This window comes from Saimiri boliviensis, chromosome 15, assembly GCF_048565385.1.
Source record: "Saimiri boliviensis isolate mSaiBol1 chromosome 15, mSaiBol1.pri, whole genome shotgun sequence".
Taxonomy (NCBI): domain Eukaryota; kingdom Metazoa; phylum Chordata; class Mammalia; order Primates; family Cebidae; genus Saimiri; species Saimiri boliviensis.
Window position 1 is genome coordinate 73,182,606 of NC_133463.1, and position 16,048 is coordinate 73,198,653.

The following is a 16,048-nucleotide window of genomic DNA, read 5'->3' on the forward strand; positions in this document are numbered from 1 at the left end:
TGTAATGGTACAATCTCAGATCACCACAACCTGCACCCCTCAGGTTCAAGCAGTTCTCCTGCCTCAGCCTCCCAAGTAGCTGGGATTACAGGCATGTGCCACCACTGGCTAATTTTGAATTTTTAGTAGAGACAGGGTTTACTCCATGTTGGTCAGGCTGGTCCCAAACTCCCGACCTCAGGTTATCTGCCCACCTCGGCTTCCCAAAGTGCTGGGATTACAGGTATGAGCCACTGCGCCCGGCCCAGTTTTTTGCATTTTTAGTAGAGATGGGGTTTTACCATGTTGGCCAGGCTGGTCTTGAACTCCTGAGTGCAGGTGATCTGCCCACCTCAGCCTCCCTAAGTGCTGGGATTACAGGCATGAGCCACCGCTTCTGGCCTCATCTTGTTTTATTTTAAGAGGCAACAGATCCTAAAATTCTTATACTAAACCAACTTAATGTTTTTGCACTGTAAAAAGTACTACAGAATTAAGCCATTATAAAGACACTGTGAACAAAATTCTGAACAGATTTTGAAACTTGAAAGTGTCATGTGCTTAGTCAAGACCCCTTGTTTAACTAAATATTCTTAACTACAACCTCCTGAGTTATATTCTGACATTTTTTAAAGTGCTTAGGAACAGCAAACTTCTAAAACTGAAAAAAGTCATTTGCATATGTTTTTCCATTAATTAATAACCCCCAAAGACCTTCTGGAAAGCATAACTGTTGAAGTTGAGCATGCTGTTTTAAAATACTTGTTCACTAAGGTTTGAAGTCTAATTTCGTTCTCTAACTTTTTTGCTTTTTTGGTATGGTTTAATATGAAACTTAAAGTTCTGAAAACAAACTTACCTGTCTCGATCATTAATTTTTCACTAGGAATTGACTTCAAAACTTCCAAATTAGCTTCAGTTTTCAGTGAGCTTAAAAAAAAGTGTACACATATATTTATTTTAAAAGGCAGCAATTAAGAAATACCTTTTTTTATACCACAACTTATCTGAAATATTACAAAACCAACCCAAAACCCCGTAACATTTTGTTTTCAGTATACTTTAGAAAGTATTTGCACACTCCCATACTTCAACAATTCAGATTAAAATCTACTTTAACTCGATCTGCCTTCCGGAAATGCAATTTTCCATGCTTATCAGTTGATTTCCAATAGTGTTCTGTATCAGTTTAAGTAAAATTTAACTTTTTAAAAGAATTCATTTGCTTCTGAGTAATTTGCACAACTTAGAGGTGCTCATAAGGCTGTTAATGTTCATTTCCTGAATTTTCCATTTTTAGCCCAAGACCGATTCTTCAGTCTAGCCGAATTATGTGTCTGCACCCTTGTCATGGTTTCTTTGTAGGATGAACTCTATTGCTTGAATCCGGCTTTGGCCTCAAGTCCTGCTATGGCTGCCTGTGGCAGCCTCTATCAGCCAAAACCCTGCTGACTCAAAGATCCACGAATGTGAACATAAATGCTTCCTGTAATGTGGCAGTCAGGTTTGGAATCGTGTACCATACAATGTGATAACAACTATTACTGTTCTTATATTACTTTAAAAACAAAATTTTTGTAATCACAAGTTTATTTTGGAATAATTTTTTAAGAGTTTTAGGTTTACTAAAAAAACCTAAATAAAAAGTACAGAGATTCCCCAACCATATGCTCCCACTCTCATAATTCCACACCATACTGGTAGGTACATTTGTCATTGATGAACCTACCTTGACACAAAAATGTCACCCAAAACCCAGAGTTTACATTAGAGTTCACCTAGTGTTATGTGTTCTGCGGGTTTGGACAAATATGCAATGACTTGTATCTACCATTGTGTTATCATGCTGAGTAGTTTCACGGTCTTAAAAATCTGTGTCATCCCTCCTTCCCCTCCACTCCCTTATCTTTCTACGGTCCCCATAGTTTTGCCTTTTCCAGAATGTCACATAGTCTGAATCATATAGTTCGTAGTCTTTTCAGGCTTTTTTCATTTGGAAACACAATCAAATTCCATGTTTTTCAGGGTTTGACAGCTCATTTCTTTTTAATATTGAGTAATATTCCACTGGATATATCACAGTTTATTCCTTCATTCACTTGCTGAGGAATATCTTGGTTGCTTCCTTATGTAGCAGTGTTAATTTCAGCATTTGTTATTACGAAGAATTTAAAATATACATTGAATTGGGTAATCTCATATAGTTATCACCCAGCCCTATCAATCAACAACACATGGCCAATCCTGTTCCACCCACGTATAGTTTTAATCTTTCAGCATTTAATTCAGGATGTTTTGGCATGTGTCTCTGAGCATAAGGATTCTCTTTAAAAAATGCAACCACAATACTACTACATGTTTAAGAAAAACCCAAACCTTCTAGCATTCAGATTTGCAGTTGTCTCATTGTCATACATTCTTTTTAAGTTTGATTACATTAGGACACAAATGAGAGGCCCACACATTGCAATTGGTCATTGTCTTCTACAGTCTCAACGTTGCTATTACGATCTCCTGCATCTTTTTACCCTTCAAATTTCTTTGTTGAAGAAACCAAGCTGTTCACCCTGTGGAGTTTTCACTTTGCTGACTTCATCTGCATTGCAGTTTAACAGGTTCCTCTGCCCTCTGTATTTCTTTTAGGAGATCTAGAGTACCATCTACAGGCTGGATTGGATTTGGGTTGGGTTTTTTTTTTTTGGTAAGACTATTTCATAGGTGGTGGTATGATCTTTCATCCACAGACATATATCTGGTTGTATTTTTGTGATATAAGGCAACCATGGATGCCCAGTGCCTAATTCACCAGGAGCTACAAAATCTTGAAATAATTCTATCAGCCCTTCACTTATTAGAGTACTTCCATATAAATAAAATTCTGTATGCCTACTACCTGATTGCTCAAATATATGTAGTCTGTATAGAAAAAAAAATGTATCTTTCTGTCAAATGTGTTGATTCCCTAGCTTCTTCCAATGGTGCTGTTATTTTAACACCACCATTTATAATCTTTAAGGAGCTCTTATTCTTTTATGTTCTTTTAGCATTCTGTTCGTATTTCATATATTAACATCTCAAATCTTACTATGTTGGGTCTCTTCCCATTGGGGTTAGTTTTTCTGTTTATCTTGGCCTTTTTCTTTCATACTTCTGGTTCACCTCACTTGTCTGGTGATCCTTGGATATCCATTTATATTTAAGGAGGTTGCTATTGTTGCATTTCCTTTGCTTTTGTGAAAGCAGGCCTGTATTACTGCCAGTTCTGTTCTCTGAGTGGGGATTCTTAGAGGGACCTTCTGGTGGGAGAAGGTATGTTATGAAACTTCATTTAAAGGTAAGAGTACAGGGAGCTAATCATTAGGGTCATGGTTCTCTAAGTGCTTTCCTACAGGGTTGACGTAAGCACTCCAAGCCTCCCTCACCATACAGTTGGTTCAATTTTCTTAAGAAAAAAATCCCTCCCCCCCAGCCCCTGTGTAAATGTTTACTGCTTTTGTCCTCCATTCACAGGAGTGGATATGTGAGGGAGATCTTTTCTCTATATAGGCCCTCAATTAATCATCATTTGTAATCCTATTTTATACTAACTCTAAGCCCAAAGCCTTGCTATGGGATTTTGTTTGCTAGACTTGCTCCCTTCCCTTCTGAGGCCCCTTAGTGGTGTAATCTAAGCTTTCTCTTCCAGTTTCCCCTGTCTTCAGAAATCTACAGACCATTTCTTTTCTTTTCTTTTTTTTTTTTTTTAAGAGATGGGGGTCTCATTATGTTGCCCAGACTGGTCACGTGTGTAGATCTAGCTACTGAAGATGCTGTGTCAGGAGTATCACTTGACCTCCTGGGCTCACCCAGCTACAAAACATTCATTAGCAAAACTCCGGCCTTTTTTCTTTGCCATTATAGGTTCTTTCCTTTTTCAATATCTGTAATTTTATTTTCATAGGATTTTAGGAGGAGTGGGTGGGATGTCATTAGTTTGACATTAAGTAGCAATCAATGCTCCCTAGAAAAGATTATTTCTTAATACTTGGTCAATATGGATATTTTCTAAAATATATTGGTGTGCCTTGTATGGATACTAAAAACTTTTCACCAAATTATCAGATAATTTGTATTTTTGATCTCACTAAATCGTGTCTGATTAACTTAATATTTTTCTATGTCTATTCCATACCTGTAAGAATTTGCCCAAATATATATATATATATACTAATAAAAGAAATATTTTAAATAGAAGCCAGTATTTCTATTTAATAAGGTTTCTCATTTAATGATGAGCAACTACATGCTTCTGAAGTCAAGTTTGAAATACATCTTCCCATTTTCTTGGGGGAAAAAATTCTAATTTAACTTAGAAACCAAAGACTTTATGTGATATGCTACTGTAAGTAGACTAAGTCATCATACCTCAGAGACTCAGATTAAGATGACAATGAATTAGATTTCAAAATAAGAATATAAGCATCCACTTTAATAAATGACTAACCTATTAATTCTGAAGCTAATATTAATGTAGGAGAAAAGAATCTTTTGTGATTAGCTTAAAGCAACATCATAATAAACTCAAGATCATTTAGAAATATCTAAGGAGCCAGGTAAGGTGGCTCATGTCTGTAATCACAGCACTTTGGGAGGCAGATTGCTTGAGCTCAGGAGTTTGAGACCAGCCTGGGCAACATGGTGAAACCCTGTCTCCACAAAAAGTACAAACATTAGCCAAGTGTGGTGATGGGAGCTTGTGGTCTCAGCTACTATACTTGGGAGGATTGCTTGAGCCCAGGAGGTTGAGACTGCAGTGAGTCATTCAGCCTGGGAGACAGAGTGAGACCCTGCCTCAAAAAAAAAAAAAAAGAAATCGAAGAATTACGGTTTTAAGTTGGTGAAATAAAGATCTACCCCATTCTTTTAAAACAACAACAAAAAAACAAACCCCCAAACTTACAAGGAGAAAACCACAATTTTTTAAATGAAACTAGGAGACATATGTTACCCCAAATCACAACATATAAAGCTGAAAGTGGACGGAGAAGTGATAAACACCATTGTTTAAGTACCAAATGACTTATATGCTATGTGCCTGGAGAGAAAGACAAGAAACCTAGAAGTAGATACAGTCCCTAGAAAGGTGGAGTAAGGCAGGGACTTGAATGGAAATTGTTTGAAAACACCCCAAGAGAAGATGGGGTTCCTAGGTTATGTATCTGTGACTTGGTGCAGAGAAAGGGTTGCTGGGTCTCAAGAGAACCTACATCAGAAACAGCTAGAGAACAAGCACAGAGAAGCACAGGCGTCAGGCACAGGCCTGATCATGGAGACCAGGACAGCCCACCAAACAGTGAGATCCTCTAACCCATCCTGCTCCAAAACACTGTCACGGACATTTACAAACCCTTTCCCTCCACTGTTCCCACTTTTCCAGCAGATAACAGAGGATGCCTTTCTGGAGAAACTAAACCAACCCAGAAAAAAGATCTCTACACAATGACATTTGAGAATCCCTAGTAAAAAGTCAGTTGGCCATCTGAGCCTTCCAGTTACTGGAATGCTTTCTAGAGAGCTTCCAAATGGCTTTTTTTTTTTTCTTTTCTTTTTTTCTTTTAGACAGAGTCTCGCTCTTGTTTTCCAGGCTGGAGTGCAATGGCCTGATCTCAGCTCACTGCAACCTCTGCCTCCTGGATACAAGTGATTCTCCCGCCTTGGCCTCCCAAGTAGCTGGGATTCCAGGCACGAGCCACCATGCCCAGCTAATTTTTGTATTTTTAGTAGAGACGAGGTTTCACCCTGTTGGTCAGACTGGTCTCAAACTCCAGACTTCAAGTGATCCTCCTGTCTTGGCCTCCCAAAATGCTAGGATTACAGGCATGAGCCACTGTGCCCGGCCAAATGGCTTTTTAAAAACAGACAGCAAAGGATTGCCTGACATTTGAAGAAAGTTTCCATCATCACAGAGACCAAAGCAAAGAAGAAAAGGGGACTTTTGAGGAAATAAATGCAGGAAGACAAGCAGAAAGTAACTTTAAACTGTAATTCATATCTTTAGAGAGATCAGAAGATACTGCAATATAAAAACTGTTCAGAAACTGAAAACAAAAGCTGAAGTAAATTTCATAAAAAGGGTTTCAAAATATAGCACTTTCTTTGGAAGGAGGGAAACAATGGAAATAGAATAAAAAAAATACGAGTTATCAGTCTGGTATGCCCAAGGAAAGAACAGAAAAGAAAATTCAAATTCCAAGGATGGGTAAAGATAAGCCCCCTGCTGGAAGGACTAGTGAAAGAGCAACATGAGGCATGACGAACACCATCAACACACATCTTCATGAAATTTCACATCAGAGATGAAAAACTAAAACCTTTCACAAGAGAAGGAAACTAGGTCACAGGTAAATGATTAGGAATCAGAAAACACTGAAACCTACTGATAGGACATTGTAAATTCTCAATGAAAATGATTTCTGATCTAGAATTTTATACACAGAGAAACTATCAATTGAAAGTGGGCTTCTCTCCCCTTTCATTAATTACCCAGGCTAACTTTTAAGAGGAAGAGTAGAAACAAAATTCAGTTTCAAACATGCACAATTTCAAGAAACTTCATTCCCATGAAAACGTCCTCAGAGGGTGTTACAGAATGTGTTCCACTAAAACAAACACAAGGAATTCATGGGATCTAAAAATAGGAGTTCTATCACAGAAGAGACACTAGTCCAAAGTGAGAATGATGGAAGGGTCTGGAACTGACAGAACTATGAGATTACCTAGATAGGTTTCCTCATGTGTTACATAGTGCTTACATTTATTTTCCTGTACCACTTTTTGTTTCCCTGGAGTAACTTTCCTCATATTTTTATTTACTTGGCTTTTTTAAACTTGAAGCCCAGCCTGGACACATGGCAAGACCCTGTCTCAACTAAAAATTTTTAAAATAGCCGGGTGCGGTGGCATGCACCAGTATTCCCAGTTACTCAGGAGGCTGAGGTGGGAGGGTGGCTTGAGCCAGAGAGGTCAAGGCTGCAGTGAGTTATGATCATGCCACTGTATTCCAGCTTGGGCTACAGAGCAAGTCCCTGTCTTAAAAACAAACAAAAAACAAAAAACTTGAAACTCTCTCATACTCTGCATAGCCCTGTGAAATTATATACTTATACAGACATAATAATGAGAAAACATTTATATAGACGTAATAATGAAAACATGAGTATACATATAACCAAAAATATTGAAATAACTACAATGAGAGTGATATGGAGAGAATAATAGAGGTAGGGGATTAGTATGCGTTATAAGAATGTTCTCATATACCCCAATGAGAGTAGCCAAAGGGATGAATCAAGAGACAATAGTATATGGATATTATTTAGAAATATGGTGACAAATAGCAAAATTGTTGCTGCCAGAAAAACTGACTTGTGCTAAGGTCGTGCTGGGGAGACTCTGATATTTGTTTATAGCTGTTAGTACTACTTGACTTTTTAATCTCTCTGCATATATTCCCTTGCATATTAAAGTTAATTAAGCCATTAATTTAAATATAAAGGCATCCATGACATTTAAACTCTGAACTCTAGAGCAAATACATAATTCCATGATTCTATTTCCCTAGATTTTAATCAAAAGTAATGCAACTGGAAATAATTTTAAGGGTATGAGACAATGAAGAAGAACAAAGTCTTATACTATTTTGCAGCTGATTTAATGGGCACATTGACATCCTGTGAAAAGACACTGGTAGAAGTTCTTACATATTTGACAAAACAAACCCAGGGACCTAGCTGTGCTAGCTGTTTGAGTGTGTGAAGGTTAGTGTGGTTTTGCAGCAGAAAGGTCACTGAGTGAGGAGCCAGAGGACACAGGTTCTCACACTTGGAGAAACTCTATACCTGTTTCCTGATCTTTTGAGCCTTGGTTTCTTTGCCTCGAGAGATGTATGACTGTCATAGAATAACCTTTCGCCCACAGTCAGACATGACATGTGTATATGTATATATAATGCTGTGAACTCATGTTTTCAAGGGATCAAATGATCTGAGAATAAATTGGATTACTAGAGAAAGGTAGCTGTTGATCTCAACACAAAATTGTTTTCCATTATTAGAACACGGGTAGTAGTCTGTAACTTTCAAGCTTTAAATTGTAATAGTAATATACTGTTTAATTTCTTACATAATTACTGAAATTCCCAGGCAAAGATCAATGCAAAACTTTATGAAAATACATATTCATCAGCAATTCACTGTAAAACAATTTAAGAAATCTGCTTAAATAAAAGTTAAAAATAAAACAACCTAAGAACGTACCAACCATTAAATCCTATATAAAGATCCAAGTCAATCAAAGTAGCTGCTGCTTCCTTAGTACCATCAAATGAATGCACCTGGGGACACACAGGTATTTTTATTATAGTAATAGTTACTCTTCAAAATTCTAAATAACATTAATAAGACGTTGTAGGCAAAAACAGAGATCCCTGTAAGTTTTTGGACCTCAAGGTTTCAAAGGTGGTAGCCCCTATAATTTTTATTTTGTATTAAATTTCCCAGTTATAACCTGTCATCATCTCCAGTGACATGATGAAAAATGTTAGCTGCCTAGAATTTCTCTCTTGACAGTGACAGTGTTGCTGTCTCTGCGCTAGCATTAGTGCAGAAGCTCCAGGAAGGGGCTCAGGAATAAACATATTCTTAGGCAAAAACATGAGGAAAGCTTAGAAATTTTATAGCACCATTTAAAAGATGTTTTAAAATACTGCTGAATTTTCTGTTAGAGGATACTTTTTTCTAGAAAAGAAATCACTTTTAAGGGGCAAGGAAGAAGAAATTCTTTTTTTTGTTTTTGTTTTTGTTTTTGTTTTTGTTTTGAGACGGAGTTTTTGCTCTTGTTACCCAGGCTGGAGTGCAATGGCGCAGTCTCGGCTCACCGCAACCTCCGCCTCCTGGGTTCAGGCAATTCTCCTGCCTCAGCCTCCCGAGTAGCTGGGATTACAGGCACGTGCCACCATGCCCAGCTAATTTTTTGTATTTTTAGTAGAGACGGGGTTTCACCATGTTGACCAGGATAGTCTGGATCTTTTGACCTTGTGATCCACCCGCCTCAGCCTCCCAAAGTGTTGGGATTACAGGCGTGAGCCACCGCACCCGGCCGAAGAAATTCTTATAAATGGGTGAGACTGTTGCTTAAAAAGCACAAACCATTATATAATCAATAATATCAGCTTAGCAAGCAGAAGGGATTAAGATGGTGTTTTTCTTCTTCAAAAGTATAGGGGTCAAGATACAGTTTTTCATAGTTTGGATGTATTTATGTAATGAAAAACAACATATAACAACAACCACCCACCTTTAAAAAGTAGGGTCACCTAAACAAGTGATGTCACATTACTACTGAGTCCAGAGACCCTGAATACACTGTGGATAACGCACTTCTCAACAGTAAGGAAGTCTGCATTACACAGCTGCCTGCATTATTCTTTCCTTCAGCACTTCCAGCTGACTAGAAAAGATACCCTCCATTAATATCAAAATAATTTTAAATGTGATTCCTCATAAGCCATTTCAGAAAATTAGTTATAAATTATTTGGCAATTTCTTTTTTGATAAGAATCAAACATTTAGGTTACATTTGTTGTAGCTTCTGTTCATTTTCAAAAACTATTAATAGAACCCAAGTAAATTCTTATTTAGAAATCGGCTGGGTGCAGTGGCTCACATCTGTAATCCCAGCACTTTGGGAGGCTGAGGCAGGTGGATTGCTTGAGGTCAAGAGTTCAGGACCAGCCTGGCCAACATGATGAAACCCCATCTCTACTAAAGATACAAAAATTAGCCGGGTGTGGTGGTGCACGGCTGTCGCCCCAGCTACTGAGGAGGCTCAGGTAAGATAATTGCTTGAACTTGGAAGATGGAAGTTTTGGTGAGCCAAGATTGCGCCACTGCACTCCAGCCTGGGTGACAGAGCAAAGCTATGTCTCAAAAAAACAAAAAAAAGCAAATAAACTCAGAGGTAGAGTCTGCAGGTTATGATAAATACCACTAATAATCTCAAGGGCATTAATTAAAACTCAAACCTCTCTCAATTCCTAAGTACAGTTCCTAGAGGATAAATTACAGAGTCAGTAAAAACAGGAAAAAAGTACACAGTAATATTAACACTACAGCAATGCAGGATGCATACATATTACTAGTGGAGTAAATGAGGCAGAGGCTGAAAACAGAGAATATGCATAAAACTCTCAACGTCAGGCAGCATGGGAATGCAAGTGCTCGGTGCCATTTCCTCTTTCCGCAGCTGGCATAGTGTAACTGTGACTTGATATACCTGGATTACAGTACTTTTGCTAGACACAGCCACTCACTAAGTCTCTCCTGAAATTGCATGTGAGTATATCTGAGCATTTTTCTAAGCCAGATTCCCAAAGGAGTCCATGATCCAAGAGATTAAAAATCACTGCCATAGGTATCTGAGGTAAGTGGTGAGCAGATAATATTTATGGGAAATGTCTCCAAAATAATGACGAAAATGATTGTATTACAGAAGTGTTTAGTGCAGAATGCAAATTACAGAAAGGAGAATGACTCTGTAGATCACAATGATAATTGTAGATGAATACAGCTGACAAGAAATGAGGACGGCAAACCTAAAACAAATGGCAAAAGATTTCAAAACAAAAATTAGTTGATATTTTTCTCAAAATTTGGATGGAAGAACATTAAAGAATAGCTGATGGAAGAGATGAAGAATATCATGCACAGTATTAGGATGTACAGATGTGAATTCAGAGGCTAGGCACAGTGGCTCACACCTCTCATCCCAATATTTCAGAAAGCCAAGGTGGGCTGATTACTTGAGTTTAGGAGTTCCAGACCAGCCTGGGCAACAAAATATACAAAAAATACAAACTATACAAAAAAATTAGCTGGGCATGTTGGTGTGTGCCTGTCGTCCCAGCTACTCAGGAGGCTAAGGATGGCTGGAGCCCAGGGAAGTGGAGGTTGCAGTGAACTGAGATTGTGCCACTGCACTCCAGCCTGCATGACAGAGTCACACCCCGTCTCAATAACCAAAAAAAGAGAATTCCCAGGGTTTCCTTGTGAATGGACTTCTGTACTCATTCTTGTACTCTGAACAAAGGAACTAAAACTAAAACTGATTTGTGTTTATACCATATCTGGCCCATAAATTCAACAGTAAATTTACATGTCTTTCAAAAAATGGGAAAAGAAGCTCCTAATTCTATTGAATTCTACCGAAGTCGTATGTTTTTCTTTTTCCTTTTTAAAAAAATTGAAATGTTGACATCTGAATTAGAGGCCATCCTTAATAACTACGATGCAGTGTGTGTCACTTATCCCAAGTGTGTGGGACCAAAAGTGTTTCATATTTCAGATATTTTCAGAGTTTAGAATATCTACATATACATAAAAATAAATCTTTGGGAAGGGACTCAAGTCTAAACATGAAATTCATTTATTTTTCATATACACCTTATACCACATCCTGAAGGTAAATGTTTTAAATAAATTTGTGCATGAAACAAAATTTGTAAACAATGAATCATCAGAAAGCAAAGGTGTCACTATCTCATGTCAACGCTTAAGAAGTTTCAGATTTTTGAGCATTTTGGACTTGGGAGTATTTTGGATTTTGGATTAGAGATGTTTGACTTATATTAATAATGACTATTTTATACTTACCACTCCCCCTACACATCGATCTCTATTTCTTTTCATTATATCTGTGAATTAAAAACAAAGAACTTTTAGCAAATAGCTTGATTTCTACAAGATACTTAAATTCTAAATGAGACTAGTTTTAACTCACCCAAAAATTCAGCATGTGAGTTTCGGCAGTGAAGAAACATTGGTAATTTTGTTTGTTCTGACAGTTCAAACTGTTTTTCAAAATATCTGCATAATGCAAAAAAATTTCTCATTACAAATTTTATTTTAGCATGGAAAGGTAATTAAAAACAGGTAATTAAAAAACAAGAGTTGTAACTTCCGTCTCTGACAAAATAGACTTTAATAGTAACAAAGACTAAAAGAAACAAGGACATCACATAATGGTAAAAGGATCAATGCAACAACAGGAGTCAATGATCATAAATACATATGCACCCAATATAGGAGCACCCAGATACATAAGACAAGTTCTTAATGACTTATAAAGAGACTTGGACTCCCGCACAATAGTAGCGGGAGACTTTGACACCACATTGTTAATATTCTACAGATCAACAAGATAGAAAATTAACAGGGACATTTATGATTTGAACTCAGACCTGGAACAAGTAAACTCAGTGAATATTTATAGAATTCTTCACCTCAGGTCCACAGAACATACATTTTATTCAGTATCACATTACAACTATTTTGAAAGTGACCACATAAATAGAAGTAAATCACTCTTCAACATTTGCATAGCATTTCACAGATTTAAATGAGATATTGGTTGGCTGTTTGTTATTTTCTTCCCTTATTCCTTTCTGTCTCCGCTGTTAAGTACAATTACTGTATAGGCATAAAAGAGGCTTTTAATACCTATTTTTAGATTGCATTCCAGCCTGGGCAATAGAGCAAGACTCCTGTTCTCTCTCCCCCTTTCTCTTTCTCTTTCTTTCTTTGCAGCCCTCCCCTGTCCCACCCTGCATGCCTCCCTTCCCCTCCCCTACCTCAAAAAAAAAAAAAGAGAGAAAGGTAATTATGTCAAAAGATGTTTTAAATTAAAGGTATTTTATTCTCTAGAAATTACAGTACAAAAATCGTGACTATTTAAAGCACGTCAGAGTTTGAAAGGGGCTCTTATAACTTACAGCTTCTGGAAAGAAATACTTCCTTTTCTGGGCTTACAAAATTATTTTCAGAAAGTAACACCAAGGCCCCTTGCCACTCAAGCTAGCTGAGCACCATCAGTGGGAGTCAGCTCACCAAGTCAGAAGCCCGGCAGCGTTTTATCCTGCATGCTAATCTATTCCACTTTGCAACCAATTTTTTATGTGCTGTTACAAACGAAGTTACTGCCACTGAGGAAAATGAACAAGGTTTCCTTCAAAAACAAAATTTAAGTATTTGCTAAATAGCAAATAACTCAATTATGCTATTTAAAAACCAAAATGAAAATTACATGATAAAGTGATAGCCCTGAATATCTTAGAGTACTTTACAAGGTTTTCTCAATTACCACGTATCATTGTCTCATTGGATTTTCAAAATAACCTAAGGATAAAAGCTGGTGTCAGAGAGGTGTAGTACTTTGTCCAAGATAACAATAAATGGCATGGCCAACTTGAAACCAGAACTTCAGTGCTCTAATTCCAAGTCCCAGCATAAACAACAAAAGCCTGTTATGTTTTCAAGAAGCTTCCTTCTGGTCCCAGAGTATAATGACAATATTCGGAGGATATAATGAATGTTCATTCTGTTTGTTTTTTCACTGCAACACAGTGCTCCCTCTTGTTCTCACAAATGGTAGGATCAGCTGAATCAGGACAACAGCTGGCTTATTATTTTCTTAAATGTGCTGCTCACCTCTTTCTAAGTACTTTAATTTGGGGCTATAATTTCTCTGTTTAACTTAAACCTCTTTTGCTCTATTTTCCTATGTCATCTTTCCTGATGTGTAGGACTATTTTCCCCCTTTGCACTTTTTTTTTTTTTTTTTTTTTGAGACGGAGTTTCGCTCTCGTTACCCAGGCTGGAGTGCAATGGCGCAGTCTCAGCTCACCGCAACCTCCGCCTCCTGGGTTCAGGCAATTCTCCTGCCTCAGCCTCCTGAGCAGCTGGGATTACAGGCACGCGCCACCATGCCCAGCTAATTTTTTGTATTTTTAGTAGAGACGGGGTTTCACCATGTTGACCAGGATGGTCTCGATCTTTTGACCTCGTGATCCACCCGCCTCGGCCTCCCAAAGTGCTGAGATTATAGGCTTGAGCCACCGTGCCCGGCCTTGCACTCTTAGAGATGCTGAATTTTAAAATTAGAAATAGAAATGTACTTCTTAAGAAACCATCTTCAGGCCAGGCGTAGTGGCTCAAACTGCTAATACCAGCATTTTGCGAGGCCAAGGTGGGCGGGTCGCTTGAGGAGTTCAAGACCAGCCTGGCCAACATGGTGAAACCCCGTCTCTACTAAAAATACACAAATTAGCTGGGCGTGTTGGCACACGTCTGTAATCCTAGCTACTCAGGAGACTGAGGCATGAGAATCACTTGAACCCAGGGTCAGAGGCTGCAGTGAGCCAAGATCACACCACTGCACTCCGGCCTGGGTGATGGAGCAAGACTCTGTCTCAAAAAATAATAATAATAATTAATTTTAAAAAATAGAAACAGTCTTCCTAAAATTGGTGGTCTATGTCTTTATTACCAAATGTTTGGATCCTAAAATCTCCTTTTCAGATTCTGCCAGGTTAGAATAAGCAAAAATATTTTCCTTTCATTAACAAAGTGCTGACATTTTGCAGTGTAGGAAATATTAATGAAACTTGAACAAAAAATGTCTTTAATAATACTACCAGTCACTACTTCCAAAGCCTCTAAAGTAATCCAAATGTTAGCAATTAAGTGTGCTCTAGTCATTATGTCAACTTTACTAATGTATTTGGCTTGTGGCTACACACAGCAGGCAGTACTCTTCATTGTGTGTACTGCTCTACACTGTACTGGTTATTTTTTCCACACACGATTCCATGGACCAAACCACATGACCAAGCTACGGATTAACAGTATCTAATGGTCGGATGGAAAACTGGCTTCCTATCTCAAGGTAAGCAAAAGTACAGTTTATGAAAATAACAGAGGCCAGCTGGGTGTGGTGGTTCATGCCTGTAATCCCAGCACTTTGGGAGGCGGAGGCTGGCGGATTGCTTGAGCTCAGCAGTCCGAGACCAACCTGGGCAACATGGTGAAACCCCACCTCTACAAAAAATAAAAGAATTAGCCAGGTGTGGTGTCATGCACCTATAGTCCCACTTACTTGGGAGGTTGAGATGGGAAGATTGCTTGAGCCTAGTGAAGTCAAGGCTGCGGTGAGACATGATCACACCACTATACTCCAGCAGCTTGGATGACAGAGTGAGACCCTGTCTCCAAAAAAAAAAAAAAAAAAAAAAAAGGGGAAAACAGAAGCCCAATCAATGAACTCACAGAATTTTACATAATTCAAGAAAAGTCCCTGAATTCATACTTGCTAGGTATCATAAGGAAGCCATGTGGTTAAAAAAAAAAAAAAAATTATTCCTAATGATACAAATTGAGGATAATTAGTACTGAACAATAAATGACTACTACCTTTAGAGAAGAAAAACCCACATGGTAACTAGAAATAATGGCGTAAGTTACAGGGTAGGAATTGGCATCTATTAAGAGACTTCTCAGCCTGTTTTACTCATTGACTTTTTTTGTAAAGTTCATAAATGAAAATCATTTTCCACTTGAGTTAGATTTGTTCATCTTAGTGAAGCTTCTGATTGTATTACTGCTTCTTACAGTTGAGGTTTAACTATCTAAGGACAAGAGCTGGAAGAGTTCAGCTTCAGAGCAGCAGCTGTTATTAATTAGGATCAAGGCAAATCCAAAAAGCCCAGTGAGTTACATGGGTATACCTTAACACAGGTAGTAATCCCTCCTCTGTAAGCTGATTGATGGCAACATGGCCCCAATTGCTCATCTCTAGGGTCCTCTAAGTCCCCAAAGGATTACTTTAAATCTTCTTGTTGTTTTTAAGACCTGCACAGTATTAACATTTTAAAGCCCTAAGAAAAATGCCCAAAACAAATTCACCTACCCAAGAGAACAGAGCTCTAAATTGCAGCAAGGAAAGAAGTGTAGCATAAGGCCAGGAAATTGAAAATACAGGGTATGGCTTAAAGGGTAAACTTTCCATAACTAGATCAGGCCTTTTCCTTGTCTTCACTCTTTGCTTCTCTTAGTCTTTAAAAAATACTTTTTCAGAAAGGGTCTGGTGCTAAAACAAGAAAAAAATATTAAAAAGAAAAACTTTTAAAACTTCCAAACAAAAACAGTAGCTAGCAGCTTCCTTTAGGGTGGTAATATTTCTAGTATGAATAATGTAACAA

The 16,048-nt window shown here is 37.9% G+C and overlaps 1 protein-coding gene across 4 annotated transcripts in view; it reads right to left on the reverse strand.

The window, feature by feature from the left end:
* TATDN1 (TatD DNase domain containing 1) overlaps nt 1–16,048 on the reverse strand; it is a 50,856-nt gene that overhangs the window by 6,960 nt on the left and 27,848 nt on the right. For 3 of the 4 annotated variants that reach the window (XM_003933725.4, XM_074387111.1, XM_074387112.1), the window contains 4 exons: nt 11,794–11,879; nt 11,667–11,707; nt 8,274–8,350; nt 839–909 (listed from right to left, as the gene is read on the reverse strand). In XM_003933725.4, coding sequence (XP_003933774.1) covers nt 839–909; nt 8,274–8,350; nt 11,667–11,707; nt 11,794–11,879 — 275 coding nt within the window. Of the gene's footprint in view, nt 1–838; nt 910–8,273; nt 8,351–11,666; nt 11,708–11,793; nt 11,880–15,756; nt 15,905–16,048 lie in introns of those variants that run through there. The other variant, XM_039464865.2, reaches the window with a different exon arrangement.